This window comes from Dipodomys spectabilis, unplaced genomic scaffold (assembly GCF_019054845.1).
Source record: "Dipodomys spectabilis isolate Male_0828 unplaced genomic scaffold, ASM1905484v1 ptg000258l, whole genome shotgun sequence".
Classification (NCBI taxonomy): Eukaryota; Metazoa; Chordata; class Mammalia; order Rodentia; family Heteromyidae; genus Dipodomys; species Dipodomys spectabilis.
This window is the reverse complement of record NW_024870935.1, coordinates 1,248,566-1,272,223: the sequence shown is the minus strand read 5'-3', so window position 1 is coordinate 1,272,223 and position 23,658 is coordinate 1,248,566. Positions and strand designations below refer to the sequence as shown.

At 48.3% G+C, this 23,658-nt stretch overlaps 1 protein-coding gene across 4 annotated transcripts in view; it reads left to right on the top strand.

Moving 5' to 3' along the window:
• Positions 1–9,011: 9,011 nt before the first annotated feature.
• The window catches only part of Ebf1 (EBF transcription factor 1), a 389,509-nt gene continuing 374,862 nt past the window's right edge, over positions 9,012–23,658 (top strand). For all 4 annotated transcript variants that reach the window (XM_042699578.1, XM_042699577.1, XM_042699576.1 and 1 more), the window contains exons 1-4: positions 9,012–9,434; positions 11,471–11,627; positions 12,159–12,222; positions 12,749–12,804. In XM_042699578.1, coding sequence (XP_042555512.1) covers positions 9,301–9,434; positions 11,471–11,627; positions 12,159–12,222; positions 12,749–12,804 — 411 coding nt within the window. In that variant the 5' untranslated portion in view covers positions 9,012–9,300. The remainder of the gene's footprint in view (positions 9,435–11,470; positions 11,628–12,158; positions 12,223–12,748; positions 12,805–23,658) is intronic.

Genomic DNA, 23,658 nt, shown 5'->3' with positions numbered 1-23,658 from the left:
TGGCAGTTGGGAATACTGAGATCCAGGTACAAATATAGTTGGCTTCTCCTCCTTCATTAGGAGGAGGAGGAGGAGGAAGAAAGAAAGGAAAGAAAGGAGGAAGGGAGGGAGGGAGGAAGAGTGCAAGAAAGGGAGGGAGGAAAGGAAAGAAGGGAAGGGAAGGGGGAAGGAAGGAGGAAGGGAAAGAGAGAACCCTAGTCTCTCTTCTTTCAAGGACACTGATTTCATCTGAGGACTCCATTTGATGATTGTTCTATTTATTTAGATATAGAAGTCCATTTTCACTTCATTTTTCCCTCCCTCTTTCCCTCCCTCCTTCCCTCCCCCTCCCTCCCTTCTTCCTTCCTTCCTTCCTTTCCTTCTTTTCTTCCTTCCTTCTTTCCTTCCTTGCTTGTTTTGCCAATATCAGGGTTTGCACTTAAGGCCTTGTATTCTTGCTTGTTTTCTTCTGCTCAAGGCTAATGTTTTACCACTAGAGCCAGAGCTCCACTTCCAGCTTTTTGTTGCTTATTTGGAGATAAGGGTCTTGTGGACTTTTCTGCCCCTGCTTGCTTCAAAGCACAATCTTCAGATTTCAGTCTCCTGAATAGCCAGGATTTTAGGCCTGAGCCACCAGTGTCCACTTTTTATTCTAAAGGAAGAATTTTCTGACTGCTTACAAAAAGGAAAGTTACTGTCCCGAGTATGTTGATTAAGAGAAGCTAGGTTACATCTCTAGGCTTTATAAGAAGGGGACAATTTCTCATGCATGCCGAATGTCCATGTGAGAAGGAGAGGTCTCTGCATTATCTTTGCAAAGAGTAGCAGGCTGAGGAAACTCCATTCGGGAGTCTTTAACCCTTGAGGCCAGGGAAGGAGATTTATCGAATTGCACACTGGTTCTTTGTTCTATTTGGGATACATGTTTTCTAATTTCTCATTTGCCAGGGCACAGTACAGGGTCACATCTGAATGCTCAGAATGCCTCAATACTACTGTACACCTGGAAGAAGAAAACCCAGAATTTTGGTGAACATCCAGAATGATTCCCATGCTAGGAGTCAAAGAAAGAAGAGAGCTAGAGGTGTGGCTCAAGCATTGAGATCCTGCCTAGAAAGCACAAAGCCCTGAGTTAAAACCCTGGCACTATTGAAGAAGAGGAGGAGGATGAGGACAAGGAGGAAGAAAAAGAGAAGGAAGAGGAGGAGGAATCAAAACAGACCTCCAGTGTTGAAAAGTCTAGTGTCTTGCACCATCAATATGAATCAGATTCTCAATCACGGATAATATGCATCTAACAGCTGTATTATAGTGTGCATGAACACACTGAATTTTCTACAGGTAAAGTTTTCTGAATCTCTCTCTTTTCTCCATACAAGGAAGGTTACTGGAATGAGAGGCAGGTCCAAATGAACTAAACTAAAATGGGACCAGGATGAAGTTCTCAGAGATGGATTCTGGCCAACTAAATGGAGGAGGCACATGAATAACTTTTGTGGATTTTATTAGCCTCATGTCTCTGAGGAGAAATGGTGTGTTTAGGACAGGCCCATGCTAGTCAACAGCCCTTCCAAAGTGATTTGAAAGTAGGAGAGTTACAGTTTCCAATCAGGTGGAAAAGTTCCTTTTCACCTAAATTGCTAACATGAATAATTATTTAATGAGTTATTCTAGAAAAAGACCCTAAACTTGTAAAGTTTAGCCTTTTGGGGAAATGCCTGAGGTCGTATTATGTTCAGACAAACCTCACTTGTTTCTTTTATTTGAGTACAACAATTTGCTTAGACATATTTTTTTAAACTTCTAATATATTTAAAACAACAGAGAGTTTCAAGTGGGGAAAAATTCAGACTGGCTCCTAACCTCCCCCTAACTTAAAAAATAAGGTTTCATCTTTTCCTGAACAATAAGCAGTTTTATAGTCTTCCTTGGCAAAAAAAAAAAAAAAAAAAAAGAAAGTGTACAAAGTAGAAGGAAAGGGCATGAAGCAAAGTCTGTTGAGTTACTGTCTAATTTATCTCTCCCCCCTGCCTCTTAAATGTTTATAACAAAGCAGAGTTAACATTAACACCCAAAGCACTGTAAAATAAATATATTTGTATCACATCATTCAGGTCCAAAGTGAAAATGAAGATAAAGCAGTGAAGAGAATTTCATACAGAGATATGGGAACTCTGAATGGTGAGGGTGAGTTAATTTTGGTTTTGGTTTTAGTTTTAACCATCAATAATTATATTTTTGAGTAATTATTGAGAGGGACTAGGATATCAAACACTTAGTGCCAAGAACTTTATTATTTTCCAAATTCAGTTCTCACAATAACTCTTTTACAAATGACAAAATGGAGGACAAAGTGATTTTGACAAGGACTTTTAGCCAGTTAGTGGTAGAATATTTTTGGGATTGACATGTTCATCAAGGCATCTGATAAATGTGATCCTTTTCCTAATTCATTCTGGATACTGGGAATTGAACTCAGGGGCTTGTGCTTGCTAGACAGTCAACTCTTACCACTTCTGTAGGAAAATAAATTGCTATGGGGAAGGCTATGAATGAATGCCCATTCTGTGTCTCGTCTCCTAGCCTGTGGATAGAGCAGAATAACTGCAAGACACTGAGATTAAGAAGAGTAGTCACCAGTCGCTCAGGCCTGTAATCCTGGCTACTCAGAAGCTGAGATCTGAGGATTGTTGGTTCAAAGCCAGCCTGGGCAGAAAAGCCTGTGAGACTCTTATCTCCAATTGACAAGATGCTGGCAGCAAACAGAAACTGAGTTCTGGGGTGAGATGGGCTGACTTGAGTTCAGCTCTGTATGGCCATGCCCCATTATCTGAAAGACAGGACATGGTATTTCTGGCTTTTCTGGGGGAAAACCAGCAAGACCACGTCTGTGAAGTGTTTAGCATGCTCCACTGCCACGTCACTCCGGAGTATGTGCTCAGTAAATAGCTAGACGTTCTCGCTATGGGTGGGTCAGCAACTGCAGCCGCCGCTGACGACCAGCTCCCCAACTCCACGGACAGGGTAAAGGGAACCTGCTTAAGCCAGGTGCCAGGGAGGGGGCTGAAGGTTCTTCATTGGTGCTTTTCCCAGTGTCTTGTTTTGCGCCCGGAGGGAGGTGTCACATGCATGCACTTTCCTTCCTGGCACAAAAAATGTGGCGTCCAGGCCTGTTGGGGGGACCCTTGAGGCCCGAGAGAGGGGGCTCATTATAGGAGGGGAGAAGGACAGACCGCCGCAGGCATCCGGAGGTTTGGACGAGGCAGCCAGCGCCCGAGATCTCTCCAGGTGGCGCTGTGACTCCATCTGAAGGGAAGTCGGGCGTCCCGGTCCCGGCGCTCCCGCCGGCCGGCCGGCCGGAGCGGCTCCTCCAGGTGGGGCAGAGGCTCCTGGCTGGCGGGCTTGGCACCGTTTACCCCCGGCAGCCGCAAAATAATGATGGCGATCAAGAAGGAAGGCACCCGCCACCGTCGGCACGACCCAGCAGGCGGGAGGCAGCCCGCCCCGGGAGCCCGCCGGGCCGGGACTGTCCAGCGGGGACCCCCGCGCTCTGTGGGCGGAGCCCAGCCGGGGGCGAGCCGCGCGTCCCAGCCCCCTGCGAGCTCGGGGCCCGGCGGCCCCGCCCCTGGCTGGCCCTGGACTTGTAGGACTTCGCGTCGGAGCCCGGGCTTGCTCTTCCCCAGCACACACACACACATTTGCACACTCACACCGCGGCCTCTCACACACAAAGGTAGCCCGGATGGTAAATAGCCGGTGAGTGAGTTCGGGCGGCCAAAGACGTGAACCAGGCACCTTGACCTCGGCCGGCTCGCCACCCTCCCCCCTTCCCAGCTTTCCCCCAGGCTGGCCGCTCCGCTTGTCCTCCCTTCTCTCCTCTCCAGATCCCCGCAGGCCCATCTTCGCGTGCACTCCACTTGGCGCCACTGAAGGGCTGCGAATCCCGCCGTCGCGCGCCGCGCCGCGCCGCGCCGCGCCCTGAAATGCGCGGTCGTGGGGCGTGAGGGGCCCTGGCCGGGCGGCCGGGCCGGGCCGCGCCCGGTGCTAAGCGAAGCACGTTCCGGATGGGAGCGCAGCGGCAGGTGTGGTCTCCGCCCCGCAAAGTCCCGCGCTTCGGGTGGCGTCGGGCGCTCGTGGGAGCTCGAGGCTGACGTGCGGGGTCCCGCCCAGGGCGTGCGGGGCATCCCGCGCGGCCTCACCGGGATGCATTTCAAAAAGCGAAGTTCTCACCTTTCCTAGGACTTTCCAGAACTTTCCTTCTCTCTTTGGGGCCTTTTGTGGCCCCTCTCCCCGTCCCCGGGCGCGGACGCGCGCGGAGCTTCCACCGCGTCCCGGGCGCGCCGCGTCCCCGGCTTGGGCAGCTTGGCACCGTGGCCAGGGCCGGGTTTCCGGGGCCTCCCCTGTCAAACGGGAGCGGTCCGCCCTGCGCTCCTGGGGCGTGGGGGGACCTGCGGCGAGTTTACGCCCGCGCGGCGTGGGCCCAACGCGGCCTCGGCGGTGGGCTCGGCCGGGAGCCCCGTGGCGGCGTTTCTGTCCCTCCCAACGCCTCAGTTTCCCTCGGGCCCCCAGGAAGGAGGTGCGCTCCCGGGACGGACCGCGGAGACGTTCTAGGGAAAGAGAGGGGGGTCGGGGTCGCGATTTCAGGCGGAGGCGATGGCCTCCCGCGCGTTTCCCCCACGCGTCCCCGTGGGCTGCAGTTGGCGGTCACGGGGCGTGGGAGGGGGATCCCCATGCCCCGCACTCCCGCGCACGTCCCAGTGGAGCTCCCCAGCCTCGGAGCCCCCTTCACCGCCCGCGACCCCCGGAGAGCCGCCCGTCCCCCTTCCGGCCTCTCCCGGACTCCCGGTGGCGCGCGATCCCGCTCCGGCCCCGCCAGGATCCGGGGTCCCCCAGGCAGGAGGCCCGCCTGCGGGGAACGGAGACCCGGGGAAGTCGTGAGGCGCCAAGTCCGGGTCTGGCCTCCGGGGGGCGGGCGAGCCGAGCGCAGGGCCCGGGGCCTTCCCGCGGCGGGCTGGCGGGGTCGGCGGGGGCTGAGCGGCTCCGGGCTTTTTTTTTTTTCTTTTTGAGGGGGTGAAAGGCGGGCCGTGCTTCTATCGGAACCCCTCGAAATGACGGTCGACCGATCTCATAAGGGAAGGGAATCGATCTCACGGTGCCTGGAGAAGTGTGCTAGCCCGGGGCGGGGCGGGGGGGGGCGGTGAGGCTCCATGGGGCCGAGGGCCCGCTTGCTGGACTGAGCCTCAGGAGGTCCTGGGCAGCCCTGTCCAGTCTCTGGAGCAGTGGGGGACGTGTGTGCCCAGACCCGATCTCCCAGGAAGCTCCAAGAAGCTCAGCAGGGAACCCTCATCCCAAGGGAAACACTGGTGTCTCTGTCTGTCTCTCTGTCTCTCCCCCCCCCCCCCACTCCCCGTGATTCCTTCCAGATAAAAGTGTTTTATCCTAATAGGCGTAGGTTCCCTTTCCTTACTGCTTCCTTTCCCTCCTTCCCTCCCGCTTGTTCTTTCTCTTGGAGAGGAGAGAGATGAAGAGCGTCCCGATATTTCTAATAGAGCTTCCCAGAGGTTCTGATTCTGCAGATATGGGCAAAGCTGGGAAATCAGCGTTTCCAACAAGTGTCCCCACCCCCGCCCATCCAACTCCCTAGGAGCCCAATTTATAAAGGAAGAGCCACGGAGCACTGCGCCCAGGCGACGCGGCACATCCCGGCTGGTATGCCCAGGAAATAAAACGCTGCAGTCTGTCCACTTCAGCCACACGCGCTTTGTCTCAAGAGGTGGTGAAAACTTCACACGAGGGGAAGATTTTAAAATATTCAAGAGATTTTTTTCCTTCCTCAAAGCTTAAGATTGCATTTATCAATTCTATATTCACCAGAAGATATCTACCAAAAAGCGATTACTCTACTGGCCTGGGTGTCATTCCCAGTGTTCTGTCAGTCTTGCTGTCTCTTCTCCACTTTCTCGTTAGCCTTCTTTTCTGTTTAAACACTTACTTTATAGGATGCAAGTCAGGTTGAAAGCACAAGGACACGCCGTAGAAAAGCTGTGAATATACTTTGATTAAAGTAAGGAACACACATCATCTCAGATGAGGTACCAGATGCCTCCACACAACCAAAGGGAATTTAGTCTTATCAAAAGATTCCTGCCCACTTGTATTTTAATTCCATCTCTGGCTTAGCTGATGTGGACATTGTCACCCTCACATTTCATTTAGTTTCTGGGGACAACAGCTCTGGGAAGGAGTTGGGCTACTGAAGGTTCCTTCCTGGTGCCAATTTCTCATGGGGGAGAGTAAGTTTCAGGTGTCTCAGCAACCTGTTCAGATGTTTCCAGATTCTACCTGCCCTCCAGAAACCCATGTGTTATGTGCTCCTGTTCCCCCCTTCTCTACAACTTTGGCAACTATTCGTTTCCTTATTGTATATTCCTGTCACTGCAGCATGTACCCAGTCACACTCAAGTTGAAGTCCTGCAGGCAGTCCACTACAAAGTAAAATGGAGGCCCACATAGTTTAACTAGAAATGGGCTGTGTCTTATGCTAGACCTACCTGTGACCCACTGATAGCAGAGTAGCCTCTGCTTCCTGACCGAACCCCTACCTGAAGGTTCCCCACCCCCAGCTGTGGGAAGGGATCAAGTCTTGGGATCCCTGGGGCTGGGGCATGAAGTTCAGCTTGAAGCTTTGGAAAATCTTAAGCAGGCCGAATTTCAATTGTGTACTTAAATTTTATAGAGAAGAGCCATCTTCCCTCTCCAAAATCCTCCCAGTCTCCCTACCACTTCCCCCTCCAGAGCACCTACAGCATGCTTGGAACCCGCTGCATGCTCTGGGGGTCCTCAGGGAGTACCCTCATCTCTTCAGGAAGAGAGGACATTAATTATGGTACCAGGGAGAGAGTCCTCACACATAAGTGGTCCAGACTAAATGCGGTCTGGGCAGGACATAAATGTCTGAGAACAGTGACCTAGCACACCTGCAGGCCTGGGACACACTTTCGTACTGTTTCCTTCTCTCCTCACTCTCACCTGCCTTCTTCTGTTCAACATGGACTGCCCATCACCCACTGATGAACACTCACTGTTTTCCTCACCAAACCCAAGAGCTTTCTAAATCAAAGGACCAAGGAAGGCTGGCAAGAAGGTAGACCAGGATAGCTGGCAGAGAATTTCCCAGTAGGAGTCCTTTAGCAGACAGTCAGGGAGTTCCTTTGAGGGCAATGGAACAGAAGTTCACCGCATGCCTATTAGAGGTTACAACCTGCTTTAAAAAATGAGGGGACCCATTACTCAGAATCATTTAGTTATTTCCGTCGCCAGCCACAAGTATCAATGCCAATTCCTTCCTCTCTTTCCCATTTCATCTCTGTCCCTCCCCCGCCCTCTCTTTCTTTCTTCTCACCTTTCCTCCCTCCCTCCCTTTCTCTCCATATGGCAGAGACAGAAGTCAGGGAGGGTTTGAGGATTTGTTTGAGGCTCTTTTAACCCTATACCAAATAACCAACGAATCAGAGATGTGTATGTTGTTGCTGTTTTGTTACTCTAAAGAAGGGGGGGGGGAGAGGACAAACTACTTTGCGGCGAGGAGGAGGAGAAGCTGGGGACTGAGTTTGGGAAAGCTTTAAAACACAGCCCCCGTGAGATCGTGAATCCCACCATTCACGTTCTCCAGGGCTGCGGGAGGGAGGAGGAGAGCATCGATGAACCGTGCTTAACCCCAGTGGCTTCTAGGTTAGCGGCGCAGCGAGCAGCATTTCAGAGAAGCTCAGGCCGGAGCCCAGGCCCCTCACTCCCGGAGGAAGCACGGAGCCTCGTTTAGGAGGGGCCCGGCGTTCTCCGACTTCTCCCGGGCGTCCCCAGTATCCCTCCCGGACCCAATCCCGAGTTCCTACTGTTCAACCCCACCCCCTCCCCTCCTCCCAGCGAAGAGGTAGGCACCTGGGCTGCGCGTCCTGCTTTTTTTCTGCCCGGGCTCGCCTGTCACGTCCACTTTTTGCCCCCGACGTCCCAGGACAGCGGAGCGAGCTGTGCGCCATCGTCCCAGCGAGGACGATGCAGCCCGGGCGTCTCCAGCGAGCCCAGGGCGCGGGAGAGGACGCTCGGGGGACCGCCATCGCCTGGAGGCGCACCCTCCGCACAAAATCCCCGGGAAGGATGCACCCCGCTCCTTCCCTCGGTCCCCCCCTTTCCCTGCTCCGCCGGGTCCCGCTTCCTTCCCATCCCAGAACGCCGAGGCTCGGCCCTCCCGTCCGCCACTTTGCCAGGAACTTTGGCCGGCTCCCCAGCGCCACAGAGAGGACGATGCTAATGAGGGAGCGTGGCCTGGCGCGACGAGCCAGTCGACTCCTGGGCTGCGATTGGCTGTGGTGAGGCGGAAGGATGACGTTATGCAAAGAGGGGGCGTGGCCTCCGCGCTCAGGCCCCGCCTCCTCCCTTTGGGGTTAGTGTGCCTGTGTTTAGCTCTGGGGAGACTCAAACTGGATTCCATAGGGAAAGCCTGCAAATCACTTCTATTTTAGCAAGGAGAAAACAGAATCTCCATCCAGCGGGGTCCACCCCTCTCTCTTTTTCCCTCTCCTCTCTTTCTATCTCTCTTTCCCTCCCCCTCCTTCCTCTTTCCCTCTCTCTCTCCCCTTCCCTCCCCCTCCCCTCCTCTGGTGTATCTGTCTACGGCAACCAGCGTCCTCCTGATCTACACGCACTGAAAGGAAAGAAACATCTTTGGATGGGAGAGAAGGAGGAAAAAAAGAGAGAGGAGAGAGAGAGAGAGAGGAAAAAACTTGCCTGGTTGTGGAAAATGACACTTGAAGTAGCAGAGCCGGCAGCGCGAGTTGAGTCTATTGTTTCTTAAATTGCCAGCAGGGTTTTTTTGTTTTTGTTTTTTTTGTTTTTTTTTTTTTTTCTTCCTGCCTCTTCAAGTGAGGGTACCTCTACAAAAGGAAACTCCAGCCCCTCCTGTCCTCCACCCGCCTGTGATCACTACAAAAAAAAAAAGCAAAAAAAAAAAAAAAAGCAAAAAAAAGCACCCAAACCAAAAATCAACCAACCAAACAACCCCAACAGCCAAGCACACATCTCTGATTTTTTTTTAAAAAAAAAATTGGTCTTTTCGTTGGATTTTCCCTTTTTTTCTTCTTCCCTCCACCCCCGAGTTATCTCAATTTTAAGGGGTTTACTTTTTTTTAATCTGCTTTGCAGCCTGCCTTGGTCTTCTAGCGCGAGTTCATCGACTCAAAAAAAAAATCTCTGGTTGGCTTTTTTTTTTTTTTTTTAAATATTTTCAAGGGGGAGGAGATTTTTCCACCAGAAAAGGTTGTTTTCATGTTTGGGATTCAGGAAAGCATCCAGCGGAGTGGGAGCAGCATGAAGGAAGAGCCGCTGGGCAGCGGCATGAACGCGGTGCGGACGTGGATGCAGGGCGCCGGGGTGCTGGACGCCAACACAGCCGCGCAGAGGTGGGTCCGGCGCGGGGGGGAAACCTGGGCGAGCGAGCCGGGCGCGGCGAGCCGGCGGGCGGCGGGGCCGGGGCCGGGGCCGGGGCCGCGGCGGCGGCTGCGTCCGCCCGCGCTGCTCGGCTCCGCTCCGCTCCGCTCCCCGCCGGGTCTCCGGGCCCGGCTGCCGGGCTGCAGGCTCTCGTCGCCGGCGGCCGGACTGGGAAGCGCCGCCGGGGAGCCGGAGCTCCGCCGGCTCTCGACTCGCCCGCGACTGTTTTCATTTTGTGTTAACCCAGAAAAGGCTTCTTGGTAGCGCGGTGTTGGGGGAATCTGTATTTGTATGCGATTGCTTCTCATTCTCCGGCTGCTCAGTCTTTTCCTTCTTTCTTCCTTTGCTTTCTTCCTTCCCTCCTCTTCCTTCCTTTTTCCCTTCCTTCCTTCTCTTTCTTCCTTTCCTTCCTTCCTTCTCATTTCCTTCTCTCTTTTCTTTTTCCTTCCCCTCTCTCATTTTTTTCTGTCCTTTCCTTTCTCCTCTCCTCCGTTCCTTTTTCTCTCCACTCTGACTTTTTCGTTCCCCCCTTCCTTTCTTTCTCCCCATCTTTCCCCTTTTCCATTTCTTTAAATGCTCTTTTCTTCCTTGGCTCCATACACGTCCCCTTCCCGGCTTCCTCCTTCCTTTCCTCTTCTCTCTCTTCACACGGTCCCCCCCCTCTTGCCTCTTCCCTGATTCCCCCCCCCCTCTGGTTTTCTCTCTCCATTTCTCCCTTGAGTTTTCTCTTATTTCTCCTGTCTGGTTCTCCCTCCCTGGCTTCTCTAGCCTGCAGTGCTTTCTCAGTCCCGTCGGTAGAATAGCGACTCCCGAGGTTAATTCTCACCTCTCCTCCAAGCCACCCCACGCCGGCACCGGCCTCCTCCCGCGCCTCTCCCACCCGGCGCTTCCCAGGTGGTCCGCGAGGCGCCGCGGGCGCGCTGGCCCGGGAGGCGGACTTGGAGAACTTTCTTGGGCACACTCACTGCCCTTTCCAGGGGTTCAGGTCCCGAGTGAAAAATGGTACCCCCCCCCGCCCCCTTAATTCCCAGGCACCAGCTGGGCTTTGGGGAGTGGGAGACGCCGAGGGTGCGGAGCGGGAAGAAGGCAGAGGACTCATGACCCCCCCCCCCCGGCTTCCCAGGGCCGGAGACAAGTGTCCCCCAGCCCCGTCCCCATCCCCGCATAACGCGAGGTTGGGGGTGGTTGATAGTGAGAGTGAATTGGGTAACTGGGCTGGAAGCGAAAGTGCGTGCGTGTGTGTGTGTGTGTGTGTGCGTGTGTTGTGTGTGGGTTTGTGCACCTCACTGAGCTCGTGTTGGGCACTGGGGCTGTCACGGTGTCCAGTACCCCCCCCCCCCCCCGTCTCCAGGCCTAAGCGGTCGGGCTCGGCCCCCAGCCCCCGGTCCTTTGCGATCCTTTCTCAAAGCAGCAAAACTTTGTCAGGACAGCTCTTGGAGGAACACCCCCATTCTTTTCCGCACAGTGACCCCCCTCCCCCGGCTCATCGTTCTCCACTCGCTTGTCTGGGGGTGGGTGGAAATAGGGCTCCCCAAGACCCCAGCACCCGCAGCTGGCCGGGGCGCGGGAGGCTTCCGGGGGTGGGGAGGGGGCGGCCGCGGCTTCCCCGCCCTGCACCTGCCCGCGAGCTCCGGACCTCGCCCCGCATCGCCCGGTTCTTGGTTCTTCCCGCGCTCCCCACTCCGCACGTGGCGCGCTTCGGGTGGGAGCCGGTGCGCGGCGCACCTCGCCGGGCCCTGCAGACACCCCGGGCCAAACTTTCACACCTCTTCTCGGAGGGGGTCCCCCCAAAACTGCGGACCTGCTCGGCCCTCGGTGGGGAGGACGAGCACGTGCGTGCGGAATGGGGTGGGAGGCACGGCGGTGATCTGCTGCAGCGCCCCGGGGGGGAGGGGGTGCCCGCCTGGGGCTCGAGGGGCGCCCCGGCGGCGCGTGGGGGGCCCGCGGGGAGCAGGGGGGCGCGGCGCGGGGCTGCGGCGAGGCTAACTCTCTGCGTCTCTGGCCGCAGCGGGGTGGGTCTGGCCCGGGCTCACTTCGAGAAGCAGCCCCCTTCCAATCTGCGCAAATCCAACTTCTTCCACTTCGTCCTGGCCCTGTACGACCGGCAGGGCCAGCCCGTGGAGATCGAGAGGACGGCCTTCGTGGGGTTCGTGGAGAAGGAAAAAGTATGTGGGCGCAGCGCGGGGGGCGGGGGGGAGCGAGGCACAGGGCCGTGGAGAGGCATGCACGTGTGCAAAGCACCCGTCAGCGCTCCCGTTTGGGGATCCCCTCCCCCCCATCTCCCACCTCCAACCACCAAGCCACTTCCCGTCCTGGACGAATCTGGGCTCTGGGTCCCGCTCCAGAAAAGCTCCCGTGGAGCCAGGCCACGGGCGCCCGGAATAAACCCATTTCACCCAGTCAGCGGGCCCCGGGCCCCGGGGCGAGGATCGCCCGTGCGCACCCCACGGAAAGTTCTGGAAGGGTGGTGGAGAGGGAGCAGGATGGCATGGGGGCGGAGGAGGGATCAGTTTGTCACAATTTCTGCAGCTACTGGGGCTGGCCCGCTTCCCAGCTGGTGGGGTGGGGTGGGGGTCCTGGTTTTGGGGGGAAGGTGCTTGGAAGTTGGTCCACTGGCTCACTCCGACCTCTCTCCTGCGTCTCTTGTGTTTTTGCATTGTGCTGCTGCTGCTGCAAAAATTAAAACAACCCACCAGGAAGCCAACAGCGAAAAGACCAATAATGGAATCCACTACCGGCTCCAGCTGCTCTACAGCAATGGTGAGGCTTCCTGGGGTCGTGGCCGGGGTCCCCCGGAGCCCTACGGGGGACGGGAGCCTCCGGCGCAGCTCGGCCGGCAGCCTTGCACCAGGTGAACCGGCCTCTCCTTAAAAGTTTCACCTGCGGAGGCCCCGCGTGCGCACTCGAGGCCAGGTGTGCGCCCCGGCCTCGGCCCTCGCCCCGCGCCCGGCCCTCCCTGCCAGCCGAGGCCTGCGCTCCGGCCCAGCCCACACGCCAGGCCCGAGGCCCAGGGCCGGGCCTTGACCGGGGCCCTGGGATACCCAGGCCCGGAGGACGGGGACGGGGTGGGGGGTGTCTTGCCCATGGCCTGGGGATGGGGTCCCCCCAGCCAGCTCCTTTGGGGTTCCTGGAGGAGGAAAGTGCGGGCTGCGCTCTCCAGGACGGCGGGAGTCCCCACCGGCCTCTTGCGTGTGAGTGCATGTGAGTGCGTGTGTGTAAGCCTGTAAACCAGTCGTTTTTGTGGTCCCCCTCTCACTCCTCCGTGTCCCCCCTTTTCCCTCCCCAGGGATCCGGACAGAGCAGGATTTCTACGTGCGCCTCATCGACTCCATGACCAAACAAGTAAGTGTCTCCATCCCACGCCGGCCCTGTGGCCGGCCGTGCGGGCGACCCCCTCCCCCCGCACCCCAGGTCACCGTACTGCGGGGAGGGGGTGTCCCGAGCAAGCCGGAGGGACCTCGAGGCCGGAGCGGGCCGGCGGCGCGGCCTCGCCCTGCGGCCTTCCCTCCCGGGCGCCTCCGCGGCCTGGGCCTCTCCGCGTGGGGACGGCGCCTCGAGGCTCCCGGGTCCTCCCGGGAAGGAAACTCGGGCCCGGGGCCTCAGCCGAGCCAAGCTGGGGCTGCACTTCCCCCGACTTGGGGTGCAGAAGGTGCTCTGGGACCCGGACGCGGCGGCGGGGCGCGGGGACACCGCAACTTGGAAACCCAAGCCAGCCAGGGCCTCCGGGGGAGGCCGGGGTAGAGGAAGCGGCGCCCGGGAGCTTTCCCGGACGGGGGAGGCGCGGGCCGAGAACGCACACGACCCTGGCACACACGCAGTTATTTATTTATTTTTTAAAGGAGGTGGTTGCAGGAGGGTAGTGTGGGGAAGAAGGAGCGACAATTGTCAGATGATATTTTGAAAAAAAAAAAAAAATCCTCCTGCCTTTTGCCTCCGAGTTTGGCAGGAAGCCAGGCAGCCTGAGCTTAGCTTGCCCGTCTTAAAGGTACATAGACGGCGTTTTCTTAGGCTTCCAACACGCGGGTGTCAGGCAGTATACATTAAGGTTGACTTATGGTTTAAAAGATACAATTATGAGCCGAGTCAGAAGAGAGGCCTGACATTTTAATGAGACACAGAAGTTTTTTTTTCCTTCTTCTTCTTCTCCCCTTATTAATTTTAAGAAAAAGTTTAGTTTCAGAATGAAGTAGCTGGTTTAGGTAGTTGGAGGATTTTAGTAGCAGCAGAAAAAAAAAGAAGACAGCTTTATTGGGTGGGAGAAAGAAATCAGAACAAAGAGAAAAGTTATCCTGGGTATAAGTAACAAGTAGTTTAGGGAGAGGATTAAAATTTGTTTGATTGTTTTTTTTTTTTTTTAACTTTTCCCTTTAAAATAAAGGAAATGACCTTTCCTAAATACTGGCTTAGAAAGTTTAGAATTAGGGTATGTATGCATATTTAAAAATTGCTTTAGATATGCCATGTATAACTCAACTAGGTTATACAAAATACATAGTGATGTGCTGTTGGGAGTTTTAAAATCTCAATAAGAAACAACTGAAGAACAGCTACTTTAGATTATCACTCTCATTGGGACCCAAGTTTAAAAAAGTAGGAGAGTATAAAATCCGTTAAAAATAATACTTAAGTATCTATTGAACTCAAGTTCATATTATTTCCCCCAAATATTTGTCTTTTTTGGAGATACTTTCCACTTCTTGGTGGAGAGCTCAGAGTTAAGTTCACATGTACACTTAGAGTAAGTTCACATTTTAGTTTTGGACTGCTTTAATGGATTTGGTTATTGCATAGGCTAGCTCTCTTTCATTTGGATGCTATTTTGTTAAAAAAAATTTTCCTGTCAAGCAGGAAAAGCTTGGCTTTAGTGACTTTTTTTTTCTTTTATAATATCAAAACAAAAATGTCTTAAGTGGAGATTTGTTTTCAGAAATTGTCTTTGATACCCTGGGTGCCCTTTCCTGTCATTCTCCTCAGTAGGAGCGCAGGGAGATGGGAGGGGAAGGTATGAACTCTAATGTACACCCCACATGTATTTGTTGGGATTACCTTTTTAAAGCTTACAAAGTACAATTAAGTATTTAGGGATTGTGTGTTTCTGCAACTCTGGCCACTTAAATATTAAATTACAATCAGCACTATAAAACAAGCAGTTTTCAGGAGCACAAAATCAGGATAGGCCTGAAGTGATTATTTCTATCTGATTTATCTTTGATGACTAGGACTTTATCTTAGACCAAAAGTGCCATCAAGAAATGATTTTGCCATTATAAAAATGAACTGACTTTACACATTCTTAGAGATACAGAGTAGGAGAATATCCTTTGATTTTTTTTTTTTTTTTTATAAAGCAGTGCATCCAATATCATTTTACTAACCAGGCATTAGAGTCTAAGAAAAAAAAAATGCAGCCCAAGACATTGGCTTACAGCTTGATATTACTGTAAGTTCTAAAGGGAGGTACAAACAGAAATGGGGGGGGGAGGATAGGGAGTAAGAACAGATATAGTTTAGTTTTAATAATAGCAGGCACGAGAAGGTCATTTGCTGTATATGCTTTCTTACTAAAAAATTAAAATTATAAATTATGCTGTTAAATATTCTAGTGGGAAGTGACCTGAAAAAAGGTTTAATAATTATCTAAGTGTAAATAGCTCAAGAAAAATGGGCATTTCAAGACATTTCTGTTTGCTTTCATAATAATTAATTAAATAGCCACCTTTTCTATTGCTTTCACTTTGAAAGACAATCCCTGCTCATTATCCAGTTGCTTGTTCTTTGATTACGAGCTGTCAGAGTTTAGGAAGTAGGTTAGGTTCTTATGTACACAGTTTAAGCAATAGTCTCCAAAATGCTGGTAGATCAGAGTGAAGAAGCCTAACTTTCTCTAGCTATGGCATAATAAATTTATATTGAGCCTTAATTAGCAAACCGTGTGTCCTCATCTACCTCGAAATTATTGTATGATAAACAGTTCAGCCTAAAATTTATTATTATTTTTCTTAAATATACAGTGCCCCCCCCCACAAGTAAGGTTTGACAGAAACGATCCCATTAATTGGTTACATTTCCCCCTTGTGGAATCATACTTCATAGATTCTAGATTTTGATATGTAGAGTGCAGAATTGAATACTTTGTGGCCATGTGATGAATTATAAAACAACACAGATTGTGAAGGAAATACTGGCCACCATTCAAATGTCTTAGTTGTTTGTTTACCATAACATTGTTCATATTATAGATGCGACTGTGTGTGTGTGATCGATCTCATATTGTTGACTCACACCCTGGAGTTAAAATTCAGAAGGAATATTGGGCAAACAACATACAAAAGTAGATGTGCATCTGATGTTTTTGTAGGTTATTCATAATCTTAACAGCACTGAGACCAAACAGAAATGTAGCCAATCAAGCAAGATGCATTGATATGACACAGAGTTTCACACCTTTTCACAGAATCTCATCAGACATTTTTGGTTTAATGACTCTTAATTTTGGACTCTACCAGGAATAATGGAACTTCTCTAGGAAGGAATGTGAAAAGATCGAGGGTTCATATCTCTGTGTCCCCTTTGTAAACCACATAATGTATAATATTAAAAAATATTGTCCACCAACTAGGAAATGAGTCTGGGTTTTGGGAAGGGTTCTTCAAAACCAAGTTTAGCTGGCCTAAAAATAGCATGTTTTCATGTCGTTGCTGTTTTTGGTATTCTATTAGTGGGCATTTGGAAGCTCTTTAGGATCCAAAGTTTGTGGCTGCTGAACCCAGAAGCTGTGTCCACTTCAGAAGCTCCCAGAACCCAGTGGAGGTCTGAGGCCTAATATACTTCATTTTAGAATTCTCTACAGTTCTTGAAATACAATCACATTCTGTGGTTGCTCCTACATAGTAAAAAGACAAGGCAAAACTAGCTCTTTCCTTATTTGCTCGAAAAGAGGGACAGTTTTCTCCAGTGACATTCCCAAGAAAAGATAGCAACTTTCATAAAGTTAGTTGAAGAAAACATGTTCTCTGTCCCCGAGCTAAAGCTTCTTTTGGAGAAAGGAAAACAGTAGTCACATAATCTTTGTATGTATGAATTTAAAACTGTGAGAGATGGAGAGGATCCTAAGACAACCAGGACACAGTAAACAGTAACGCTGTCCAATTTGAATTCCCAGCGTGGCTTCACTCTCCTCCTATCTTGAGTTCTTTATATCTTGATCTTGATGTTTCCAGTACTTTGTTATCGATGCAGGTATTTATATTTTTTTCCTATTGATTGTTTCATTATAACTTGCCTTCATTATATCTAGGGCTACCTTGATTTGACTAACAGCCCCTTCTGTTCGTGGCTTTTCATTGGTAGATAAGCCTATTTTTAGTGTATCAAGGAATTCATGAGGCCAACAGAAAGGTTCTTTCATATAGCTGGAGAAACAAACAGACAAAAAGAATAGAGCAAGTTTATAGTGAGGGAGCATATTTCAGCAGCTTTCTGTCTCCTTTGGTAATTTGTCAAAAAATGCAGGTGATTTACATTTCCTTGCACATAGAGGAATGAAGAAGTTTGGAATTTTTATGCATGATCAGGACCTGTGTTTGGGAAAATGTAAACTCATCACAGTGGAAAATGTGTTGTTTGGAGTCTGGGGGTGAAAACAAAGCTGATGGTTTTGGAGAGATTGCCGGAGCCAGATGGCCTAGTACTTCCCCAGTCTGGCGGTCCAACTGCTCCCTCCTGGATAATATACAGCCATTTGTTCGGGGATATTTACGCTAGAGCTGTTTCCATGTGAATGTTTGAATAGCATTAAAAACGAACATATTAGTAGAGATGCATTTATCGAACTTGTGTGACTGTACAAGACAGCCTGTTATCTCTGTCTTCTGTTACCCAGAGGGATAAGGAACTGTTTGGACGTTGGTGAATTGTTTACATAGTTGTTGAACAAGAAAAGATTTGGTCATAGTAATTAAAATATATAAATACTTGGGATCAAACAAATAACCTCAAAGCTCTGTTGTGAGAATTAAATGAATTTGTACATGTAGAGATGTTAAACCAGTGATGGACACATCTTAATGTATAAGAAATGAGATGCTTATGTCATTTCATTATTATTATTAGTAGTAGTAGTAGTATTTCATTGGGCTGACAAAGTCCTTCGTAGAGACTAGAATAGAGGTAAATATAGTTACTGTAGAAATGAAGTAACTTTTATGACTTCTAGGGAAAGAAATATAATATATGAGATTGTTAGAATGATTTAGGATTTTTATTTTTGTCTCAACAGTTGAATAATATAAGGGTTTTTCCTTCTTTGAGACATAAAAAGATTCACTCTCAGTTCACTATGTTGAGTACGCATTTGTTTTTTCTTCAACGCTGTGAAGTAACTGAATAACATTTGAATATGATATCATTCCTTTGCGTCTTGGCTAATTCACTTCTGAGAATGGACCTGCTTAGCTGCTGAGCTGAAATTACATCTTGGTAATTAGTTCACCAGTAGCCAAGCTGCTAATTGAAGCAAAATCATGTTTTTTTATTTTACTCCACTATTAATGTTGGAGTGTTGTTTGACACAATTGCTTATGAAATATGTTGCTTTTTGCCTTTAAAAATATGAGGACTCAGTTACTTACATACTATACATTTCTAGGACCATATTAGCTAGTCGTTTTTTTTTTTTTTTAAATGACAAGTAGTCAGACTTGGTGGTTGAATGTAATGATTATTATTGTAGTTACATAATTTATCCTTCCTTCCTTCCTTCCTTCCTTCCTTCCTTCCTTTCCTTCCTTTCCTTCTTTCCTTCCCTCTTTTCCTCCCTCCCTCCCTCCTTTCTTCTTTGCTTCCTAGTTCAGTTCTTGGTAATTTACTACCAAAGGCTTATTGACATTTTATATTCCAGAGATATTTCAATTCTGGTTGAAGCAGGTATTTTGTACATTCGTGAACTTATTTCCTGAGGCAGCCAATTAGATTTGGCCTTTTATTTTGCATGTGGAAAAAGGAGTAACATTTTTAAAGTTATTGTTTTGATTCACATGGAATTTTTGTTATAGATAACTTATATCTCTTCCTTCTACCCTCCTTCCTCTTTTATTCTCCTTTCCTTCTTCCTCTTTTATTCTCTTCCTCCTTCCCTCCCTCCTTTAAAAAACTAGTAATGACAAACCTTCTATTGCTTAGTTGTAAACTAAGAAAGATTCCTGATGAAACCTTTTAAAGATACCCTCTAGCTGGGCGCTGGTGGCTCCTGTTGTAGTCCTAGCTACTCAGGAGGCTGAGATCTGAGGATGATAGTTTAAGCCAATTTGGGTAAGAAAGTCTATGAGACTCTTTATTTCTAATTAACCACCAAAAAGTTGAAAGCAGAGCTGTGGCTCAAGTGGTGGAGTGCTAGCCTTGAACGAAAAGCTCAGAGGCAGTGTCCAGGCCCTGAGTTCAAGCCCCAGGACCATCACAAAACAAAAACAAAAAGCCTTTCAGATTTTATTGAAACAAGGTGGAAAGTATTCTCCTCTCTCCCTTTATACTGATGTGAACACAAAGAGTTATAAAAACTACTAGAAAACTAAAGAAAGAAAATCCAGGCTCAGTTTTCTATCCTTCCTTTGGCATCTTATTGAAGTGTGATCCTAGAAGTTGCTTGCTGTGGATTCATTTTATTTGTGTGGTTTTTATCCATAGTAAATTTTAATGAAGGTTTAAGACCAGTGATATTTTTGAAAATCAGGGATGGACTGTACTTCAAAGATACCCTCGGAAACAACAGCCAGGGGCCACATTTAGTACATTGATTAATTGACTTTCAAAGATGTTGCTGGCTAATTTGCAACTGAGTATTTGAAATGAACAATATTTTATTCCCGAACATTAAAATTTCCCTGCACTGTTGTTGCATACGGATTTAAAGCTTAGCAATTCCCAGGCCTTTATTCTTCTTTAGTTAATTAGAAAAAAAATTGTTGTGGGAAAGAAGAAAAAAACCCTTACTATGAAAGTGAAAAGAGTGTTAGTAAGTAACATATATTATTTTCTGCCTGATTATTATTTTCTATCTACTCATTGGAAGTTACTTAGAAAAATAAGTCGTTAAGCATTTCCAGTTTTGCCAGCTTGTTTGGTAGCATTACCAGGTTTTTAAAGTTGAGATAAAGTATTTCCATTTAAGTCAGGCACTGGTGGCTCGGGCCAGTAATCCCAGCTACTCAGGGGGCTGAGATCTGAAGATGGCAATTTGAAGCCTGTCCTAACAGGAAAGTCCATGAGCCTTTTATCTCCAATTAACCAAAAAGCCACAAATGGCTCACGTGATAAGAGAACCAGCTTTGAACAATGAAGATAAGCAACAATGCCTAGGCTCTGAGTTCAAGCCCTAGTACCAGCACACACATGCACACACGCACACACACACGATATTGCTGTTTGATATCTTACTTTTCTTCCTGTAAAATATTCTTGCAGGACTGGGAATGTGGTTTAGTGGTAGAGTGCTTGTCTTGATGCTTGAAGCCCTGGGTTCGATTCCTCAATACCATAAAAACAGTTAAGGCCAGAAGTGGCACTGTGACTCAAGTGGTAGAACACTAGCTTTGAGCACAGAGAGGCCCAGGGACAGTGCCCAGGCCCTGAGTTCAAGCCGCAGAACTGGCAAAAAAGAACCCCACAAAAAAACAAAACAAAAAACCTTTTTGTACTGTTTATTTGCAGGATTAATATAAACATCATTTAAAAAAAACCGGTACTGTAATCTTTTTTGTTCCATCATCAATTTATTAACTAATACATTTGTATACTCGGTCTCCCTTTCCCACCCACCTCTGTAGCAGGCCTCCCATCTTCACTTCTACACATATTGATTTATTTACGCCACTGTTGGCTTGGTGGCTCTCCCAGCAGACCACCTTGCTCCCAGAGAGCAGACCCGTGATTTACTAGGGAGGGTCACAAGAATGCTTCTTTCCCAGTGCTCCATTGTCTGCGCCTGAAACCAGCTGTCTATTATAAAATGGTCTCGCTTCCAATAGTCAGTGGTGTTTATGTGCTCCTGGGATCTCCCAGCTGATCCAACCTCAGCCAGCTTTACTCCTACCCCACAGAAGCCCACACATAAAACAGAAAGAAAACCAGAAACTCCCCCGAGTTGGTGTTAGAGGTTTGGGTTTGTAGTCTGGGTTTGTGAACTAATCTTGACATGCATGCTAATTGTAGGCGGTAGGAAGTTGACCAGGAATTTGTCAAAGGTACTAGCCAGAGAGAGAACTTGATGGCATTATTAAACAAACAAACACAAAAAACAAGGCTGGTGATGGAGCCGCATGCCTATAATCCTCACTACTCAGGAAGCTGTGATCTGAGCATTGAGGATCAAAGCTAGCTGGGCAGATAAATCCATGTGACTCCCATCTCCAAGTAACCAGAAAAAAGCTAGACTAGAGGTAAGACTCAATTGTTAGAGCATACAAGCTAAGTAAGCAAGCTAAGCACGCTTGAAGCCCTGAGTTCAAAATTCAGGTACTAGAAATAAACAACAAACCCTCAGTCACATACTTAGACTAGGTCTTATTGGATTTCATCTGAAGGTTATTTATTTGAGACTACATATTCTGTCTGATTGTGTGTGTGTGTGTGTGTGTGTGTGTGTGTGTGTGTGTGTGTGTATGTGTTAACATTGCAGTAAGAAAAATGGCTAGGGTGGGATTGGAGGTAGCTCTGCTTTTGAGTTGCCCTTGAAAGAGAGCACCCTCCCCCCATAAAGTGAAACTCTAGTTACAAGATTTTAGCCTGGTCCATGGTGGGGTTCCACACAAGGAGAGGGGAGGGCAGAAGCTTCATGTTTCCAACCTCCCCAGAGTTCTTAATGATTGCTGAGCAAATCCAAACTCACGGTTTCATTTTCCTATGCTTGATTGGGAGAAGGATTCTCTATTTTGACTCTGATGCTTGAGGTAAAGTGGCAGTCTGGTATTTGGTACAGAGATGTATTACAGAGGCCCTAAGCCTTAAAATAAATGTTAGCAAAGGAAAAAAACACATGGATTTCTGGAAGTTCATATTGTCCACTGCTTGGGGGAATTAATAAACACATGTGCCTTGGAGCATCATCTTTCATTGATCTCATTCATGTCAATGGAACCAGTACTCTCAGTAACAGTAATATTCATATAATCTAGAAAGAATCAAAATGAGAAGATCTGATGTAACTGATACTCCTCTCCTAAAAACCCAAACATTTTTTGTTGTTGTTGTTGTTTTCCTTTATGGTAGAGTGAACCTCACCAATATCTATGAATTTATTTACCAAGTTACTTGTTTTAGTTTGGCAAGACAAATACTGAAGTTGAAACAGAGGTTATCTAGGACATTAAGAAAACATACAAATAATTTTGTGATAATAGAATTTAGCAGAAGTGCGTCATTAGGATTTTTTTAAAGCACCGTGTGTGTGAGAGATCTAATCAGTAATTTACTGGTTTGTTTTTTTTTTTTAAATTTAAGCAGTGATTGCAGGAAACAAAACAGGCAGATATAATATTTGGTTTCCAGAGTATTTCTAATTAATGCATTTTCTCAAGTAAAGTAACTTGGGACTTTGAAAAGGTCTTTTAAGAATACAGGAAAGAAACATGTATATGTGTAATGCAGATTATTTTCTCAGAAAGTAGTGGTGAGTTAGCAGAGGATAAAGTAGTGGCTGGTGATCACTGATGGGCGATCTCAGCCAGCTCTTCAGAGGTTGTGTCTCCAGTTGTAGAGCTAGTCATCAGCATGGCACTAGCCACAGATAACTCAGCAGTCCCCCTCTGGAATTCCTTTCCTCAATACAGAATTTTCAAATGAGAATCTCAGACATACCAAGAGGAGGTGTGCTATGCAAAATAACTGGCCTAAATTCTTCAACATCAATCCCATGCAATACAAAGACTCCAGAATATTCTATCTTAAAGGGGATGTGGATAGCTGAGTGAATGGTTAGTATTGAATTTTCTTTGGCTGCAAAGGACATTGCTAGGTAATTGGTAAATCTCAGTAAAGTCTAGAGATGAGATTATTGTTTTATATCAGTAATTCTTTTTTTTTTTGGGTCTGGTCATAACAAAAAGTAATTCTTTTGATTGAGGTAATTGTACTGTGGTTATTATGTATGAGAATTTCTTCTTCTCAGGACATATTGAGGACATAGCTGCAATTTACTCAATGGTGATTTTGGGAAGAAGAAGAAAGGATAAAACAAGTTTAGTAATGTGCCAACAATTGAGAAACCAAGGGAAATAAGTATTCTTCTTTATGTAATATTTCAACTTTCTGTAAAGTCCACAGAACTTTTTTTTTTTTTTAAAAAAAAAAAACAACAGAGAAATGATGGGCTAGCTATAAAAATGGTTTTGATGAGCTAGTGGCAGAGAAACTTTTTTTTTTTTTTGGGTCCAGTCGTGGGGCCTGAACTCTGGGCCTGGATGCTGTCCTTCAGCTCTTCAGCTCACGGCTAGCGCTCTACCACTTGAGCCACAGCGCCACTTCCGGCTTTTTTCTTTTTTTGCTTATGTGGTGCTGAGGAATCGAACCCAGGGCCTCATGCATGCAATGCAAGCGCTCTGCCACTGAGCCACCTTCCCAGCCCCCAGAGAAACTTTTTATACAAGTACTTTTTCTAATTTTTTTTTGTCTGTTGTGGGGTTTGAACTCAGGGCTTGGGCAGTAACCCTGAGTTCTTTTGCTCATGGTTAGTACTCTACCATTTTGAGTCATAGCTCCACTTGCAGTTTTCTGGTGGTTAACTGGAGATAAGTCTCGAAAACTTTCCCTGCCCAGGCTGGCTTTGATCCATGATCCTCAGATTTGAGCTTCCTGAGTAACTAAAATTAATGGGTGTGAGCCACCAGTGTGTGGCTTTTCTCAATTTTTAATTTGTTGCCAAGTTAACTTTGTTATCTGTTCAGATACCACAGCCCAAGTCTGTTCACACTGGGTTTGTTGTGGTACCCATCATTTGCAGGTTCTGAAAGTCCCAGGTTCAAAACAAAACCAAAACCAAAGTGCATTAGAGGGAACTAACTACCAAGTCAGTCAGCACAGCATCTTTGTATACTACATAAGAAGTCTGCCGTTAATGTAAGCTATTTTTTTTTTGTCACCAAGAAATGGAGGGTTTTGTGAATGTGTAAAAGTAATTTTATTAACAGTTTAAAGCCGTGTTTCCTT